This window comes from Sparus aurata, chromosome 11 (assembly GCF_900880675.1).
Source record: "Sparus aurata chromosome 11, fSpaAur1.1, whole genome shotgun sequence".
Classification (NCBI taxonomy): Eukaryota; Metazoa; Chordata; class Actinopteri; order Spariformes; family Sparidae; genus Sparus; species Sparus aurata.
Window position 1 is genome coordinate 14,586,158 of NC_044197.1, and position 20,081 is coordinate 14,606,238.

Sequence of the window (20,081 nt, forward strand, 5' to 3'; positions counted from 1 at the left end):
TGCAGTTCCCAGAGAAAAGACAGAGGCTGTCCTTCTGTAGCTCAACCCGACGGCTGACCTGCCAGTGAAAGCAGGGCAATTAAAAGTAGAATTTCCCTACGGAGATCAATAATTTATACATTTTTTTATTTATACATACAGTTCTCTACACGCGCACCCATTGGGCATACATGCTCCACACGTAGATCTGACAGGGGGGACCGAGGCACAGGCTGAGAAAGGGCTGATAATGACCTTGACCGATTGGCAGCGAGTATCTCCTGGCGACGTACCTGCACAGAATATTCTCAATTTAGCGGAGTGACAGGTTATTATATTAACAATCTATCTTAGCCTTAAAGCCTCACTATTAGTAACAGGTATACATATGTTAGCGGAACACCCGGATGCTCCGATATTGAGCATCCTATGGGCTCTGAAGCAAAAAGAAGGAAATAGGCTGTGAATAACAGTGATATAGTGGTTGTTTTTGGCTCCACGCACACACAAACACACACAGAGTCCAAAAACTCAATCCACCAGCCATAACACAGCGACAGAGTGGCATCAACCTCTATTATCTAGTCCCTATGCTGCTAACACAAAAGGCTCCCTGGAACAAAAATCCAATCAGTCCTCACTAGGAGGATTTGCTCCACAGCAGTGCTCAGCAACACTGGTGGCTCTGCTGGTGACAAAGAAATAATCTCAGAGCCCACAGCCTGTTTACTGCCTTCGTCACATCGCCCTTTTAGAGAGAGGACAGACAGAGTCGACGCTTCTCTTTTGTCATTTACTGTCCTCTGAGTTTAGCACTGTCTCTTTCTCTCCCCCTATATCTCTCTCTCCTTTTCTGCATGCAAAAACATGAAACACATGGTTGGCTGTGTGTACAGTGCGTGAAATTACCGTATTTGCGACACAGGGAATATTTACTCTGAGCATAAGCAATATGGACTCAACAAAAAAAAGAAAAGAAACCTTCAGGCATGTAGGCTCGAGTCAGGTTTTAAATAATTGTTGTATGACAAATATTTTCCAAATATTTTCAATATTGTGCTGCCCCTTCCCTCTCCCCCTTCCTACCGGCCCCCTGGCTTCTATCTCTCCCAGTCCTCCATTCTTTGTCTGCTAAATTATCACACTTGTTCTCCATTCATTAGCATGCCGCTGCTTATTTAGCCACGCTGCTGCTGAGAAGCCCTCAACAAAATCAACTGGAAAATACTCAATATGAGGCGGCCAGCGCGCCCCTCTCCTTTTCCTCGCCTCCCATCCCTCATCTCCTTCTTTGTTTCATGTGTGTGTGTGTTTTTTTTTTTAACCACATCAAAATGGAAGCACCGTCCCCCATAATGAAGAGGATGGAGATAAAATATGCAAATTCGCAGAGAAAGGATATAATTAGGGCAATAATAGGAAGTGTTGTTTTCACAGCTGCTCATTTACACAAAAGCCTGATAGTATTTTCTTTTTTCTTCTTTTTTTCTTTTTTACAAATAATGTTCATCTCTGTTATCCTTCTCTCTTTCTTCCCTCCCCCCCTCCCTCCCTCAAGGTGCAAAGTCTTGTGCTCTACTAAAATCAAATCTCTGCAGCTGTCCAGGATAAAAGCCAGTCAACCACGCAGTGACGGAGCCACCCAGAGATTTCTATCAGCTCAGGTATGTACCACAAGGCTGGATATTAAGCAGGAGGTTACATACAGGTTGTTGCAGACCTGTCTTTCCACCTTCCATGGATCAACGCAGGCCGTATAGAAACACTGTCTCTGTAGGAGCAACATACAAGAGTAGCTCACACTTACTTGTGCAGTCTCTACAGGACTGCACAAGAAGTCCAGAATGGGATGCCCTCATGAATTACATAACTTTATGATTACTGCTTGCTGTACATAGATAAACAAGACACTAAAGGAGAAAACAGGTGATACTTAAGGCTATTTTGTCTCCATAACATGTCTTCCTTCAGACTACTGGATAAAAGATATCCAAAATATACATTTAGGTGTTTATTTTAATCCGGATTTCTGTTCTGGACTATCGGTTATTAGCATTTAACAGAATTACACCAAGCTAAAAGCTGCGAAAGACTGGCGCACGCACATAAATGCAACTATTTTACTGCCGAGATCTGTCTTACTTAAGTCTTGGATGTGCTTCTATAGAAAGAAGGGAGTAAATGAGAATGAAATAAAAAGCTTAATGAATGAATATGGATTTCTTATGTTTCATCTTAACTCAAAGGAGGACTGGTCTGGCAGATGAAGATCGGCTGATGAAAGTCTGTACAGTTGAGCCACAAAGAAACTGGTGCACATGAGGGGTTAAACTTTCATCTTTCTGCGCGAGTAAAGAAAAATGATTAACGTTCTGACACCGATGTGTTTACTTCAAAGTCAAGCAGTAATGGTGCCACCACAAAGAATTTAAATATCCTCCCTGTGTTTCATGAAGCGAGCATTTCACAGGATTTAGAAGCAGGAGTGAAACTACACCAATCTGACAGAACTTCCATATGCAATTTGCGAATGGACCAGGAAAAATGCATCATAGTCAAAACAATAGAACCAGCACAACAAAGACATAAATACATGATATATCACTATATTGTCTGGATGGTTGCCCAGGGACTTTCATCTTAAGAAATGGAAGCTATTAAATGGCTGAGAGAAGGCCAGTCTGGTGCATTGTGTAAATTAGAGAAAACTCTGTTGACCCCGCGTTCACACTGCAGACAATTTAGTCTGAAGTACTCCCTGTTTTCTGACACGTGTTATGCAAATGGTAAGAAATGTCCCCGATAATGCTGGTAAGCAAGGCTCCCTAGGGTCCAATATTTAACACTGCCTGCACATAAACCAAAATAAGAACTAAAAAATGTGCTGTCTTTTAGATTTGCAGCCAAGACATGGTACTTCAGTATTCACTTTTTTCCACACAAAGATGACTTGTTATTTCAGTTTAGGAGGCTAGTACTTGTTTTGTTCTAGCTGAACATAATAAGTTTTTTAGGCAGACAACAAACCTGTTGCCGATGGCTGAGCTTTCTGTAATAACTGGCTGTGAACAGCCAAACCAATTTCCACGGCTCTTTATTTTCCTAATGGTGTGTTTGTTTTATTAACTATTGCTCCTTCTAGCGATTTCAGCTAAATCTAGCAGAAGTGCCATCCCGGTAAGAAATCAAATTTTTTTGTGTACTGTTCTGGTGAAAGTGAGTGTCTAACTGATTTCACTCCTTCGTTCATTAGTTGTAGAATATTAAGACGATAAAGTAAAAACCTGACCTCTAAATTGTTGCTGTTTGACTTTATGGTAAACTGATGAAATAACTCCAGCATAAGCCTTAAAAAAAAGCAACATTACTTTTTTTAAAAACCTTAACATAACAGCTTAAAAATAATTCTGACGGGACAGTGTCCTGAAATAGGATGAATGGCATCTGTGTCTCTGCCGCTGAGCTACTGAAAAGGTTTTCAACAAATACCACTGTTATGATGTAATGAGTCTTGTTTGTAGTTAGCACCTACATTACACCTGACAAATTGTTAGAGACCTGAGATTTGTATTTACGATAGTGGTGTTGCGCTCAGAAACTGTGGGGGTTGCCGAAATCGTACAAAATGCTAATTTCTACATAATGTTGCATTAAATATATTTATATCATTACTAACTACTAAAACACATTTTAAAAAATGAGACTGTGGTTATTCTCACTTTGAGTGTTTATCAGTTTGACCATTAAGTGTCTTGTTCATACTGTATTCAATTGAATAAACTTCAATCGAGAAAGAATTTGCAAATCATTAACTCTAACCCTAACCCTCCATATTCATTTATATGTAAAGCGTCTCAGCTTTTTTAGAATCTGGATTGTTAAATTGGGTGAATACAGCAAGTTACTGAGAAATCCACTCGCATTTAAAGTTCTGTTGGATTTGTAATTTGATGCACACTGATTGGAGAGAATAGTGATTTTGAAAGCTATTTTTAAAAAGTAAAATTTCGCTGTGTTCGAAGTGTACGTGCCTTTCATGTACTCCGTAAATATTTTCTGAATACCCGACAAGACTCTCAAAATATACATTGAAATTAGATTTTTGATGATGTGAGCTGATTTCATTTTTAAAAACACGCCCTGACAAGGTTGTTTCCATGGAAACAATAAGGCTAACAGATGCAGCCATTAGCGCCATATTTCATCATTTTGTTCTTATTTCACATATACTCAAGCCTCTCACATGCTAAACTTACAAACTTCAGTTTCCACACCATCACTATGCACAATGAAAGCTTCAGCCTCAAAGTATTTGAATATGGGTAGCTGGCTGTGCACAACGTGACCTCTGACCTCCGAGATATGTACAGTGGTATTGTATGGAGAGAGCAAAGCAGGAAACACAAAGAATATCTGTAGAAAGAGAGGCTCTAATGAAGAACATTTCTATTCTGCTCTGACAGAAACAGCAGGGAAATGGAGATACAAAGAGAGTGATAGAGTGAAAAAAGAAGAAAGTGAGAGGAGAGATCTGAGAACTGCCTATTATCTCCATGATGCTTCATTGCTTTAGACACACACACACACACACATGCGCCAAGCATCTGTGCGCAAACCTAAAAGTGTGCACACAATTACACACACACACACACACACACACACACACACACACACACACACACACACACACAAAATATCCTCTCAAATCTGCCCAGATCTCATGAATATGATTGACCTTTTTCCACTGTAATGCTGAGAGCGCATAAAGGGGAAAGGAGAAAATAAACAGAGGCAAGCAGAGTTAATTTAGAACAACACATTATTGGGCGCTGACTGCAGATATGGAAAAGGACAATCTAATCGATAAGCTAAAAGAATGACAATGGCCTCACAAATCAATGTCTGCACCCCATTTTCTCACTGTGAAAAGACAAAGCCTTCAACGCAGGTGTTGGCCTGTTTTTGTGTTGTTGGCACCTGTGTGTGCGCGCTATCCGCACATGCCTGCGTGCACGTGTGCTTACCTGGCTGCTGCTGTGGCGGAACAGTTGCCAGGACTAATCATTATTTAGTTGTGGCGGGGCTGGAAAGGTCAGCAGTCTGAAATGTCAGGCTGTGTTCAACAGGAGCCAGATGCAGCCGTGCGCTGCTCAAGTGTCCAATTAAAGAGGGCCGAGTGAGGTTTGAGTGGGTCTGTGTGTGGGAGTGAGTGTGCATGTGTGTGTGAAAACAGAGGGAGTAAAGAGATACCGTGTGTTTCCTGGTGTTTTTTCTACACTATATCAGAGCTATATTGAATGCAGGGTATATATAAACTCAATTATATGTGTGGGACTACATGTGTAAGTGTGAATTATTCTTCAGAGTAACTAATGAACGCCGTTAGAGACAGAGGCCAACAGAGCAGCGGGGGCAGAATCCTTATCGAATCTCTTCCTCTCACACACGGCGCGTTATGAAGCCACTTGAGCCTATTAGTTTGTTCCCACCCTGTGATTCCTCCTGCCATCCATGCTACGAAGACGAGACGGAGAGAGGTGAACGAAGGGATGGAGGGAGGAGGAGAATATTAGAAGCAAAAAGAGCTGAAACAAGAGGACAAAGGAAACGTGATAAAATGAGATCCCTAATAAATAACAGCTGATAAGGAGAAATGCAAAGGCAAACGAGCGGAGGGAGAAGCAGAGAGAGAAAGCGAGGCACGTGAGAGGATGACAAGGAGAAAGGGAGCAAAGGAGCGGAAACTCCTTTAATCTGCGGGGAGAAGGAGAGGGTGTCCTGCCAGTGTTTCCCTATCAGAGTCATTCATCTGAAAGCCTCACCTGCTCTTCATACAGCCATCATAATAACCTTCACCATGTTCAGCTTGTGTGAGCATGTATGTGTGTGCGTATGTCAGGTCACCTACTGTGAATAGTAATAAGCAGCAGGGCAGGATAAAATATGTCTGTCAAGTTAAGAATATAATAGACTTCCCTTCAAGGCCACACACAACAACAGCTTGAATAATGACCCGCAATAATTTACACAGCACACTCAGCTCTACACTGGTCAGACGGAGAAACCTTTCGGTGAGAATAAGAGGAAGCTTTTTCGGTCTAGGGCTCAGGCCTTCATATCGAGGGCCCCTAGTTACACTGTGTTGACTGGAATATATTTTGAGGTCATTTTAAATTTAAAAAAGTGCAAAGAAAAAAAAAAAGGTTGATTCAATGGATTGTTATAGTGACTGGAACATCATAATTTTTGACCTGGCACTTTATTATCATCTGAGTAAAACAGCTTGTTTTGTAAATTTACCTCACCCAAGAGACCACCGAGTACTGGAGTTTTATTTTTCACTTTTTGTTGCATAATATTTAATTTCAATTTGACTAATTTGCTATGAAATTACACACTCTACCTACACAGTCCTCGGAGGATGCAGGTTCCTAAATTGAGACAAATTAGTTCCTGTGACTGTTCACTTAGTGCGACACAACAAAAGAGCGAAAAAAGGAAGCAATGGACGCACAGTAAGTAGCAACTGAAAAGTCTTGAAAATCATTAAAAACCATTTACATGACATGTTATGAACATGATGCATGATGCTGGAACTCACCAATTTGTTGGTTGCTAGAGTGCTATCAAATCAGATTGAGCCATACTGAAAAGAGTATGAATATGACAAGCTCAGTCATTTTGAAATTGACACTGGAAGCATCAAGATGACTCCTGTTCAGAAAGACAAACATCTCCACAGACACAACACTGATCAGGCCCTTTTATGAGACTGACAGCCAACCTGGAATTTACCAAACTCAACCCGTTAGAAGCTAGCATCTGCTCTAATGAGACAAAAATAAGGTAAACCACTTACAAATGACCAACTTATGAAACACTGTGATGGAAACATGACGCCATATTGCTAATGATCAGAGCCAGGCTCTGGGAGGGACTCTGATTGGTTTGAAAATACAACTGTAAACAAGAACACATTGTAAACCCAACACTCAGGTGACCGCAGCAGACTTTGTTTATTTGCTTTTGTACGGAAATAATCCTCCTGGAAATCTATGTAAAGACATAAAGAACCAGAAACCACTAGTGCACCCAACCATTGACTGTATAATTACGGATGACATGACAGCTCGCCCCAAAGCCAAGCCAAAACATCTTTATCTCCTCCTGATGGCCGGCTGCAATATAGTTTATAAACAACGCCACCTCCATGTTAGGAGGCAGATGGGACCAAGGTGGTTTCTGTTATTCAAGTTAGTTCTTATTACACCGATGTATGTTCAGTTGTTCACTTTTTTTGATAAGTTTGTTTTTAAAAAGGTGGTGTGAGGTCAGGATTGACACCAAACGATGTCACCAGCACAACATGGTGCCCATATCTCGGATATTTTGTCTATATCTACAGAACAGTATGAGGAAGTATTAGTCTTTTTTCTTCTTTCTTCATTTCTGTAAACAAGGCACATTTAAACAGTACTAAAAATGAACTAAAAAAACTCCCAAAATATATAGTTGTAAGACTTTCGCCCTGAAATGTGATGACATCCTGAACACACCCTATAAATCTACACTTTTTGAAGTTTAGATGGTTAACTTGCTGTATGCATGCCTACATTTTATCATCTAATAGTATGTGATTATCTAATCCTCTCTCACTTGGCCATAAAAGGTGTTGATATAAAGTCTTCCTCACACTCTCTCTTTTTTTCACCAGCCCCTTTCTCTCTCTCTGTTTGCCCTCTGTCAAATTGTGAAGGCTGGGGGACGAGTCTTGCCTCTGCCCAGGGCCCGAGGAACAGCTGCAACATAAACCTGCTAAATTAACCTGGTCTCCATGAGCCTCACATATGCATTATTCTAATCAAAGCATATTAGATCATCCAGATACTTTAGACATATGGGGTCTCTGTATCCTCCTTGCCGTCCCCATCTGTTTCACCTCCCCTGTTTTTTTCGAGTTTCTCCTTGCTTTCCATCTCAGTGGATTCCTTGCTTTCACAGCTGCCTCTCTGCAGCGAGAGACTGGTAGAGAACTTCTACGTGACATGTTTCCACATACAGTCAAACTCGGATCACCATATGTGTGTCTGACTGCTACACATTACCAGTTTGAGGTGCATGTTGGACACTGTTCAAACTAATTAAACATATTTGACCTTTTATATACAATGTGATAGTGTGAAGTGCATTTATGATGATATTAGTGTAGACTGCGACAACATAAAGGAGTGAAAAACGGCAATTACAATTTCCCTGAGCCCAAAGTGACGTCCTTAAACAGATTCGGACCAACAGTCCAAAATACACATATATATAACTATATAACTATATATATATGTATATATATATATATATATATATATATATATATATATATATATATATATATATATATATATATATATATATACATATATATATATATATACATAGATATATATACATATATATTGTATATTGTATCATGAAAGTCCTGCTTGTTGAGTGTGAGCAAAGCATTTGAGTCGTTCTTATAACAGAACTTTAGATGTATACACCAGAAGGTCGAAGGAACACAAACACAAGAGGTTCTGAAAGGAACTGTTTCTAAGAAAAGTTCATTTTTGAGTGTCATTCCCAACTGTGATGTGAAGTCAAGTAGTAAAAACATATTATAACATGCACGCTAATGTCTGCATTGCGTCCCATTTTACCAAGTTTTATGTCCATACAAACAACACACAATAACAAAGAGGCATGCAGTATACATACCGGTAAATGCACATACAGGCACATTCATTCATGTGTACATGCAAACACACGCCTACATGCACACAGACTGTGACATAATAAGAAACTTAAATCAAACCAGTTATCCATTTGATCAAAACAATGATCTTATTTCTCCATCCACATGATTTAATAACTATACATTAAAATACCAGCTGAATGTGAGAATGAAAGTAAACTTCCAACAAATTAGACACATTAGCACAATTATAATCCATCATGGAAGGACAAGTTGGAGTCTTTAACAGAAGTACTGTGACAGTTGAAAATGACTCTTACTGACATGTTGGCTAATCTCTTAACAATCTCAAAATGAGTACAATATCTCCAATATGCTCTACATTTCTGCTCTGACAACACACACCAACATATCGAGGGATGTAAGCACATGTACTGAGCATATGCCCGTGGTCACATGTTGGCCTAAATGACTTGTGTGACTACAAGTGAAATGCATGAGTTCCGTATTATCCCATTATAAAAGCTTTGAGGCAATAGTTCTTTGACATTTAATACATCACATCTTAAGACGGCATCCCTGAACACACATGGTGCTGCTCTAGTAACTGACCAGCAGCCATCAAATCAGCAGTGCTTCTGCTCCAGGGTTTTCCACAGCACAAGCACTGTGTTATCTGCACTTGTTCCACGACCAAACTGTGCAGTTGTGTAGTGTGTGTACAAAAGCAGCGTAAAAAAAACAGCTTGTAACCCTTTTAGCACCCTGAAGTGGGTTAGAGGAGAATTCACTTGGTGCCTAACTGGCACATTTCAGTCAGGTCAAAATTATGACAAATTAAACTAGTAATGATCTGTGCTGTGGTGTTGAGTAATAGTCAAAACATTTTTTGCAGAATATTGCAATGTCACAGTGAAGTTGACCATTGATCTTTTTATCATATTAGACATTTGTGAAAATATGTTGTGCCCCACTTACCTTATGAAGTAATAAGTAATGGCCAAAAATGTGTTTCTTGAGGCCACAGTGATCTTGGCCTTTGACCACAAAAATCTAATCAAACTCACCCTTGCGCCCAAGTTGTGTGCCCAGTTTGAAGACATCCCCTCGAGGTGTTCTTTGAGATATACCATTCACAAGAATGGCACAGTAGGATGCGTTTGTGCATCGATCCTTACATGCTTTGTTTTTGCTTTTTTTCTGAAGTAGAGAAACTGACTATGGGCAAAAGTGAAGTTGTAAGAAGGACTTACCACAGTTGGTGATTGTTAACAGGTCTAGTTGCCGTTGTTGCTGGAAGAAAGAGAACAGAAGAAAGTTAGACCAAAGTCATAAAAGACAAGCTGTGGACGTAGTGAAGACTCCTTGCACTTCATTTAACAACAATATATTTGACTTTTTCAAATGTGACTCAGTGGTGTTATTTTGCAGATGTATAATAGAAGCAGCTTTATCATCTTCATCATAAAGCCCCCCTCAGGTCAAATGTGTTTTTCGTTTTGTTCTGCAGTTGACTGCTTTATTCTCTCTGTGCAGATTGCATATGTGCACAGTTTGATGCTAGAAGACTTTAGATGTGTAATAGAAACATTTCTACAATAAGTGTTATATCACATTCACCTTACATGTATACTAGCTGACTTTCATGTAGGGAGGTGGAGGGGAAGGTAATGATGTGAAACTGGAAAGATAAGTCTTCAGCAAGAGACAAGAAGTGATTGAGATAGCATTTCAAGCATGTGACTACTTGATATTTTTAATGAAAGGTGAAGGGATTTTAGTTGCAACAAAACCAGCTAGTTTTGATGACAATTTTCCAGCTGTGTTTGTTGCGACAGAACGAAGGAACCTAGAAATGAAGTAGGGGTCATTACATCACCGAATTTTGCTTTGGTGCCAGACCGTGGCGTCAACTGCATTTAAGACTATGGGAGATACACGGAGAAACACACTAAAACCAGTCATATCTACACTGTATGACTTGTGATGAAGAAATGCCTCCAAAAAAATGAAATAACACACTTCAGAGAGTAGGTTAAGGATGTTTTTACCCTCCAAATGATTGACAGGGTTAATAATATCAAGACTAAATGGGGCAGGTCCAAAGAAATATATGGATGATGAAAACATTTGGTCGTTCACCTGATCTCTGAAGTATTATCTTTGAAACATGATCCTGTCCTAACCCTAACCAAGAGGCTAACCTAACCCAACCAGATTATAAGTTGTTATAACGTAAAATTGAAAATGAACCTAAAGAATTGCAAAGTTGCAACATAAAGAAAGGGTTATCCATGGTTTACAGAAAAAATACATTTCATGTTCAGCAGTCCTGCTTGTGAAATTAAAAGTAGTGGCATACTCATTTGTATATTCAGGAATATTTAATGAGGGTAAAGCAGGTAGGTGCCATTTTAAGGATTTAAATGTGCTAATGACACTTCTTTTACGGTAAAAGCCATGTCTGACACAAATTAGAGAGTTTTTATGTTTGCTTATGTATGCCACATGTGTGACAAGGATCTTTAAGATACTCCTTCCAAGTATCAAAACTGTGTTCAGATAAGTCTTGGTAGAGTACAGCATCCAATGTGAAGAACCTCCAAGCACGTATAACTATAAGTAGTTTCCACAACATTCGTGCGGGTCGTGTTTTGATGGAGTGTGTTTGAAAGAGTGCGCAATTTTACACTTGATGTCTCCAGCAGCTAAAAGGAGTCTAGAGTACGTGCTAGCCGGCTACCTCTCTCTTTAACCTGTGCTGCCACACTCTTACAGACACACACACACTTGACTGTTGAGCACTGCAGTAATCAACACCTCAGTCCTCCTCATCTAGCAGTCCCTCAGGAAAGAAGATCGTCACATCCTGGGAAAGGGTGAAGAGTTGTGTGTATGTGTGTGTGAGAGAGACACAGTATAGCTAGGTCAAAGTCAATGCCAGCTTTTAGGACCAGACTGCATTAATATTCAAGCACCACACTAACCAGTTGCTGAGAGGGATAAGCAAAGAGACTCTCAGCATGCTCCTTCGCTCCTCACATATAGTGCTGCCTGGAGTGGGACTCTCTGATAGGCTACTAAACACTTATTTTAGTATTTAGCAGATGCTCTTACTCAGAGTGACTTATAATGCAGAAAATGAGTGGAAAGGGCGTCACGGGTGCCATGATGGAGTAACACATACAAGTTCACCAACACTGTGGTTATAGCAAAGAGTGCAAAGTTAAGAGACACAGTGCTCTGACAAGTACAATACAATAACAATAAGATTAAGAAATAAAAAAAACAGGAAATATGTTTAGGTTATGTTAGGGTGTGATGTGTGTTGTCTCTTGAATATAACATTACAGACGAACTCCAGTGATTCAGTATTGAATTTACATACATTTGGGAAACTGTTGTAAGACGATTTTTTAACTAAGGTATCCTGATATATAGTCCCTAATCCAAAAACACTTAAAACTAGAACTTAGTTAATTGGCTTTGACGTACGACAAAAAAACTGAAAGAAACCTTTTTTGATACCAATTTTGTCAGTTTTAACAAAAGATAACAGATAATGCATGCTACATGCTTATTGGCTCACTGACCCTGATGAGATTAACTGATAAGGTACTGAAACATAGTAATAGAATGACAAGAATTTTTTTTGATTCTTGATAGTATTGAGAAAATGTGGTCGATGCCATAAAGGTCTCAAAGTTTGATACATAGCCCTATGGAGGACATAATAGTGCATTATTTAATAGCAATATAAGCAGTTATTGACATCGTCATGCATGCACAATGATTTTGAATGTTTATTTAATCTGAATTTAAAGTAGAAGTAGTAGAAACAGACTACTCCTCTGTCGAGTGTGTCTAAATCATTGGTCAGACCAGTGTGCCAGAAGTTTAGCAGGTCTGATTAAAATAAAATTTGCATGTAGCCACTAGCCAGTTGCTTTTCAAAAATATTTTCAGAATATTGCAGGGTTTTATGTACATCTTGCACATGTGCAGTACATATCTGTGTGTGTGTGTGTGTGTGTGTGTGTGTGCGTACCTTGTTCTACTCCCACATTACTGTATGTGAACAAGAGAAATTGTGAGACACCAAAACCTGAAAACACATTCCACTAAATGTGTTAATAACTGAAAACTGAAAATGTATTATTGGGTGCACCTAAACTATGTGCTGGTGGCACCAAAATTAAAAAAGTTAGGTGCACCAGTGCAACCAGTGCAACCAGTGTAAAAAGACAGTCTGTTTTCATTTTTTATTTTATTTATTTATATAAAAGTGTAACTCAGGAGACATACTAAAGTATCTGCATGAACCAAGAGCTTGGAATGAATCAAACCTAAAAGCTAATGAGACAGAGAGACAGACAGAATGCATTTGTTACGTACATTATTGCAAGTTGATGAGAAGGATGTGTTGGTTATGCTACTCAATGCAGAGCAGGTGGTGTGACTGTGAGAGGCTTGTGAGAGTGTTGTGCTGAAAGTGAAGAACAATGTCTGTGCAGTGACTGACGGAAGGTCATTCCAGCACACAGAAGCAGAAAAGATAGATTCTCCAGTAACAGTAGACTTTGGGAAGCTGAGGATACATAGGTTCATTTGCTTATTTTGCATGTACGCCAGCTCGGCTGTAAGATATGACTGTCGCACATTGGCTGTGGTGGAGGAGGTATGGATCCTGGAGTGGGAAACCATGTAAGCAGTAGAGGTCACTGCGACAACATGAGACACAGAGCAACAAGAGAGTGAGCTGAGATCATGAAGGTCTACCTCCGACCCACCCACACACTGAATTACGCACACGTAGCCTCCACCCCTAACCTCCAAGTCTAAAGGCTCACATCTACACACAGCCTGCTTGTCCAACCTGTGGACACCGCTGACTTTCTAGTCAGATGTGAAGCTTCACCAGGGGAATCAATAACACCAGAGAAACATTTAAACCTCTAGCCTCTTGTCGCTGCTGCTGGACATAAGATTTGATTAGAACTATATAACTTTGTTTGTGTAGAGCAGAAACAGTACATGTACATTGAGATTTCTCTAGAACATACTACTCTGTCTGTGCAACAGTAACTAAATATCCCTAGTACAGTATACTCCTATTTTATCAACCTGCATGTTACACTGTGTTCATTATCATTCATTCATAATCATTATTTGGTTTAAATTACTCCTTTTAATCTCCTTTCCTAGATCAAGATTTTAATGTTGTTTACTTTTTGGATGTCTTCTTTTGTGTATTTTCAATCTCTTGTGAATGATATTGTATGCTGCACATATAGAGTGTACAATACTACTAGGTAGTAATAAATATCAAGTAGGTAATAAAGACAAATTCTGATTCAATTGCCAAGTCCAAACTTTCTGGCAAACAGAAGTCTGTATTAGCAGAGTGGTTGATTAAGTTATCACTTGGATTGTGCAGCACCCTCTACTGGCTCTCTAGATCTCTGCAAGTCAAACAACTAAAGCACCATTGGAAACTATTTCTCATTTAAGATTATGGTATGAATTTGAGTGGCAGTAGATGTATGGAATCAGAAAAGCAACATATCAACGTGACGACATCTTAAAATCTACTCTCTGCTCTCATTACTATATGCACACAATCTGTAACCCGGCAGATGATGAGTGTGAGCAGCCTTCAGCCTGCAAGTACTTATATGCAGATAATGAATCTGTGGTGGAGAATTACAACACACTACCACTGCTCTCTTCTTCCTGCTGCTTTTGTTAGTCCTTAACATGGATAAGGTGCTTAGTGTTCCTTAGGAGGGGGAGAGAGACAGACAGACACACACACAGAGAGAGAGAGAGAGAGAGAGAGAGAGAGAGAGAGAGAGAGAGCAGGGAAATCTGACACAGAGAGAATTACATTAGCAAAAGCATTTCAGGGCAGAAAATAGGATTGAATTAATCTTTATCAAACACAGCCAAGAGCTGAGGGATCACACCCTGGTTGAGGCCAGTCTCAGAGTGGCTGGCCACTGCCCTCTCACTGTGACACAACACAGGCTGTAACAGATTAAACCAGCTGCAGCGAGTATTTATCATTGAGTAAATGGTTGATTGATTTCAATCAGGTTGAAGGGGTTCACTACATGGGGAAATACATTTAATGTCAGCATATTTGGTATCTGAATGCCACAAAAATACTTGTTTTTTATGCTTGAAAGTTTAACAAATACTAATTGGACAAACCCGATGCAGTAGGCCACAATTGTACAGAACTCTGAGAAGGGTAAATAATTATTTGCAAAAGCCTGTCTGGCTCAGGTACACGGCTGTTAACCACAGGTGAGTCTAGACTGACCTGCCAGTTAAAGTGTTATTAGGTCAGAAAACAAGGAAGCAGTTGGGAGCCAGAGGTGACAGCCACTCCAGCTGTCATGGTAGTCTAAGCCAGCCAGTGTGGACTCTGGGGCTCTACGAACAGCAGCACAGTAAACAATACTGATACAGACCAAGGGACTGGAGTCCCAAATCATCAGAAACTAGCTGCAGTGTTATTTTAGCACATAATTAAGTTTTTTGTGTGACCGAGTAGCCTGCATCGGTGCTTCTATTCTTGGATGTTTTATGAGTGCAGGTCCAGATAACGTTCGATCTCTTCCTTTTTAAGTGGAAAGACGCAATTTTGCAAACACTTTAAACTGATGTGAAATTGATATTCTGACTAAAAGATAAACTACTCAGTTTCTCTATAAACCTCTCTATCAGATTCTCTCGTTATTAGTTTCTATTACTCGCTCTTGAAAATTACCAGACAAAAACATTTTCTTATTTAATAAATAGTCTTCTCATATGAGCCTGACAACTGCCACCCCGTATATAGAAATCTATAATATTATAATCAGTATAAATATGGTCATTAACAGAACCAATCAGCAGACCAGATAGCAGACTATGCCACCATCCTAATCTGGGTGGGTCAAATGGACTGACAGCAGTGGAAAAGCCATTAATGTACTAAACCCCTACTTTATGACTAAATTAAATATTCATGCACAATCTACCCAAAACCCATTTGCCAACATTTCCTCCAGAATTAACTTTTCATATTTGCTGATTGTTATCACAGAGAAAGGAGAAAGATTGAGGAACTAGAGAAAGAGAGAAGACGCAGAGGAGCCATCGGGCAGGGGAGGGGGGGAGTAACTAAAATCGGTGGCATTATTTTGTAGCTCATTTCAAATTAATCTAAAGCCAATATTGTGAAATTACACTGGCACAGCCACCATCCAACTACGTACAAAGTTTTCAGTGTTTTAAAAAAAGAATATGATGCAGTTGTGGAATGCGAATACTGCCAAAGAAAACCTCCATTTGCAGGGAAATACATTGTTGTGGAGTGTTTATCTTTAGTCAGTGCACTATAATTATTATTATTGTTAATATGTAGCAGTAGTAACAACTGCAGTATTAAGTTATACTACATTGACCAATACGGGGCGGCTGTAGCTCAGTGGGTAGAGCTGAGGACTAGTGACCGGAAGGTTGCTGGTTCAAATCCCTGGCTCCCCGGGGCAGGACTGAGTTACATGCCGAAGCATCCTTGAGCAAGATGCTGAACCCCCAACACTGCTCCTGATGTGCAGTTGGCACCTTCGTGGCAGCCACTGCCATCAGTAAGGGCCCTGCGATGAGCTGGCGACTCATCCAGGGAGTACCCTGGCCTTCGCCCATAGTGCACTGGATTTGGCCCCAGTATCCCCGCTCCACCTTGAATAAGGAGGTATAAAAGCGGTAACATCACCCGCGACCCGCATGGATAAAGCGGAAGAAAACGAACGAACGGACGAACGAACATTGACCAATAGTAGGTGGAAACAACCTGTACTGTAGGGACAGTGAAGTTGCCAACTGGAAAACCAAAACAATGAGCTGAAAGACACTGAAACATCTACCACAGAAAGTTGAGTGATAATTCTCTGTGTGTTCATTAGTACCAATGACTTTTCACATGATAAGCAATACAAATAATAACTGTGGCTAGGTCCCAAGCCAATCTGCAGGATCGGGATTGGGGCCAATATGGGCATTGTTTCATTGATCGGGATCGGCAATTTTGAACGTGGATCCAAACCGATTTTTTTTTACTTCAGAGCACAATTTGTGGCACAACACAGATGCGCGCATAACATTACTCTGGCAAACCTGTGGATAAAATGTCTGCAGTGTGGAAATTAGTTAAATTAGAAAGCGAAAGCAGTCGAATGGCAACATGTAACATCTGCAATACAACCGCTGTGCGGAGGGGTAACAAAAGAGCTGCATTTAATAAAAAAAAATTGATACGGCACATAAAAAACAAAAACAATCAAAGTTATACAACTAGCACACTCGCAATACAGGCAAAGGCACCAAAGCAACAAACACTCACAGATACTCTCAAAAGGAAAGAGAAATATCCCTGAGACAGAGACATGGCAAGAAATAATACAGAGAAGGTAATTGAATTCATCGCTCTAGAAAACTAGCTCAACCAGTAGAGGATCAGAATTTTCTTTGTCACCTGGAGTTCTTGAAACCCCGAAATGCCCCATCATCTCAGCATTACATTACATTGACTCCACTTTCGACTTACAACGTGCAGGTATGCACAGAAGTTTCGTAGGTCTCATAAAGCAGAGCATGTAAAACAGGCAATCGAGGAGATGCTGAACTCCTGTGAAAAAGACAAGCAACATCTCCACGTAATTTGAAGAGACAACATAAGGAATGTGAAAAAAGCAATCGATGATATGGAGGTACCAAGCGCGGGCTGCGTCTTGCACACGCTACAGCTGGCTGAACAAGAGGGTCTGCTGTCACAGCGCAGCTTCACAAACGCACCTGCTAACACAAGGAAGATGGTAGGCTAATGTTGCAATGTTAAGCAGAATAAGAAAGAGCCAAATAAAAGTATATACTTTGTTTTAACAAAATAAAAATAAAAAACTATTAAGGAACAGTTTGGATGCAGGTATTCTTTTTCTTAATGCAGCTGTATTATCTAGGAAAACATTTCTTAAGACAAAGTATTGGATCGGAACTCGGTATCAGCAAATACTAAATATCAAAGGACTCGGATCGGTATCGGGGTAGAAAAAAAACCTGATCAGGACATCCCTAATTGTGGCCATGAGTTTCATCTATATTGAAAGTTAACATTACAGCATGCTAAAAGCATTAACTATTGCTGTGTGCTGTGATCCTGGTTTAACCCTCCTGCTCTCTTGATGAGGTCACATATGGGAAACAAGCATCTGGATAGAGTTCCACTGCCTTCCCATATGAACCATAAACACGCTCACACACACAAACATTCTGCAATCATACACCCAGGGTCAAGGCAACAATCGACTGTTGATGGTGTTGTGAGTGAGAGAATCGTTGTCAATAGCCTGACTCATCCTCTATCTTCCGCTGGTCCTCTCATCTCATCTGAGTCACTACTTTTTACTTCTTCGTGTCCTCACATAGCCAAAACCTCGCCACCACACAGACACAATGCCTGGACTCAACTGTAGCACCTCAGTCTGTGTGTCTGACTGCATCTTAGTCATCATCCCTTGGTAACAAAGAGGGTAGGGTGAGGTAAGAATGAGCTAATGGGATGAGCTTTTTAGGTTATGATGGGGTGCAGCTGTCTAGCCAACCAGGATCTAGTACATAATGTCAGAGGAATGCAGGCATTGAAGATGAAAAAAAATTCTAAAACTTAAAGCAGAGCGTAATGGTTCCGGATTGACTATTTTTATATGATCACAATAATTTGTTTAATTAATATAATGTATGTAAAAATGCATCAAAAGCTATTAGGCCCAAAGTTCAATAGCATCGAGTGCCAGAAAAATGAGCAACCTCTGAAAGAAATATAAAAAAATCCTTATTAGGCCATTTCTGAAGGAAATGGCTACTTGCCAGTAGAAATGTGATCATGTCTTCACTTGCACAATAATGTAAGAAGTAATATGTGGTTTGTTGCTCAGAGGAGGAGAGAGGGGATGGGAGCAGAGGCGATGGAGAGCAAGGCTTTGTTGCGTGACCAGGAGCCCTTGGTTAAAAATACAACAAACCAAATAAAAGATTTATTCCTTCAGAGAGCAGCTTCCTCTTGAGCAGTTGGAGAGGACAGCCACGGCCACCTGCACAGGGCACTCAGTCCCCCCTGCTGCTGCCTTTATTGCACTCCCTCAAACACTGTGGACTGCAGTAAATCTGATGATGTGCATAACAGCAGGCATGTACAGATTATACATGTGGCTGATGCTGACACATGAATATGCAAATATACAGTATGCATGCAGGCATACAGACACGCACCGAGTCATTTCATGTCATTCCACCACCTTTTCTCGTAACAGTTAAAAGTTTCAGTCTTGATTTCATTAAAAATTAATTAAAACCAATTAAAAGAGCAGCTAAGCTGGCTGTGAGGACCCTTTCCTCCATCTTTCTGTCATAGGCAGTCTGTCAGGCCACCTGCTTTTAGAGCAAGGACCCTGTGGGTCTGGGCTGTGTGACCATGGCACCCCACTTGTTTCTTTAACAATATTCAAACTTCCTGTTTGAAGACATAGCTTTATGCGGTTGGCCAATAATGGCCCTGGGAGTGTTGTCAACCAAATCATAACAAAATGTCTCATTAGTGCATAGTCTGAGAGTCGCGTGGCCTTGGGTGTGGTCTCACTAAGTTTGACGTCTCAAAGTTTGACTGACAGTGTGCAAGTTTGACAAGTACATCCATGTCTGTGGCAGCCAGCTGGACAACACATCCCTTTATTTATTCAAAGAAGCTCTGGACAAGATGTTGATGTGTGTTGGCTGAAGAAAAGAAACATTAAAGTAATCTCCTGGTTGTAAAGATTCTCTTCTGTGGAATGCAGAGGAGCCTTATGATCTTACACATTAAAACAGTGACAGTAAATGAAATTCTGTGTTGAAAGCAACAATGTTTACAATGAGGATGTGGTGTTTTCCCAACAAGCCTTGGGTTACCCCAGATCTAAAACCCTACGCTCTGACTGGGGGCTTTTAAGTTTGGAAGCAATGAAGAACTACAAAAACTATACAATCCCCAGGGTTATTTCACATTTTCCATTTCACAATCTCATATTTTTTAGACTCAAATTTCCAGACTTCTCTGTGACCGTATCTGACTTCTGAGTACCAACAGCTACATGTTTATTATGAAAGTAAATGGCTTTGAACACTGCTTTCATGTATAATTGAAGAGGGTAGCTACCTCCTATAGCTTCATTTGGAATCCTTAGCCCCTATTATATTTGGGATTGTCAAGCCAGCCCTAAGAAACTTGCATTTACCCACTATAGGCACTGAAAAATTCCATACTTCTTCCTACTGCGTAGAAAACCTG

At 40.2% G+C, this 20,081-nt stretch overlaps 1 protein-coding gene across 2 annotated transcripts in view; it reads right to left on the bottom strand.

The window, feature by feature from the left end:
- Positions 1-20,081, bottom strand: part of agbl4 (AGBL carboxypeptidase 4) — a 294,869-nt gene that overhangs the window by 81,000 nt on the left and 193,788 nt on the right. For both annotated transcript variants that reach the window (XM_030433368.1, XM_030433367.1), the window contains exon 6: positions 9,961-10,000. In XM_030433368.1, the coding sequence (XP_030289228.1) occupies positions 9,961-10,000 (40 nt within the window). The remainder of the gene's footprint in view (positions 1-9,960; positions 10,001-20,081) is intronic.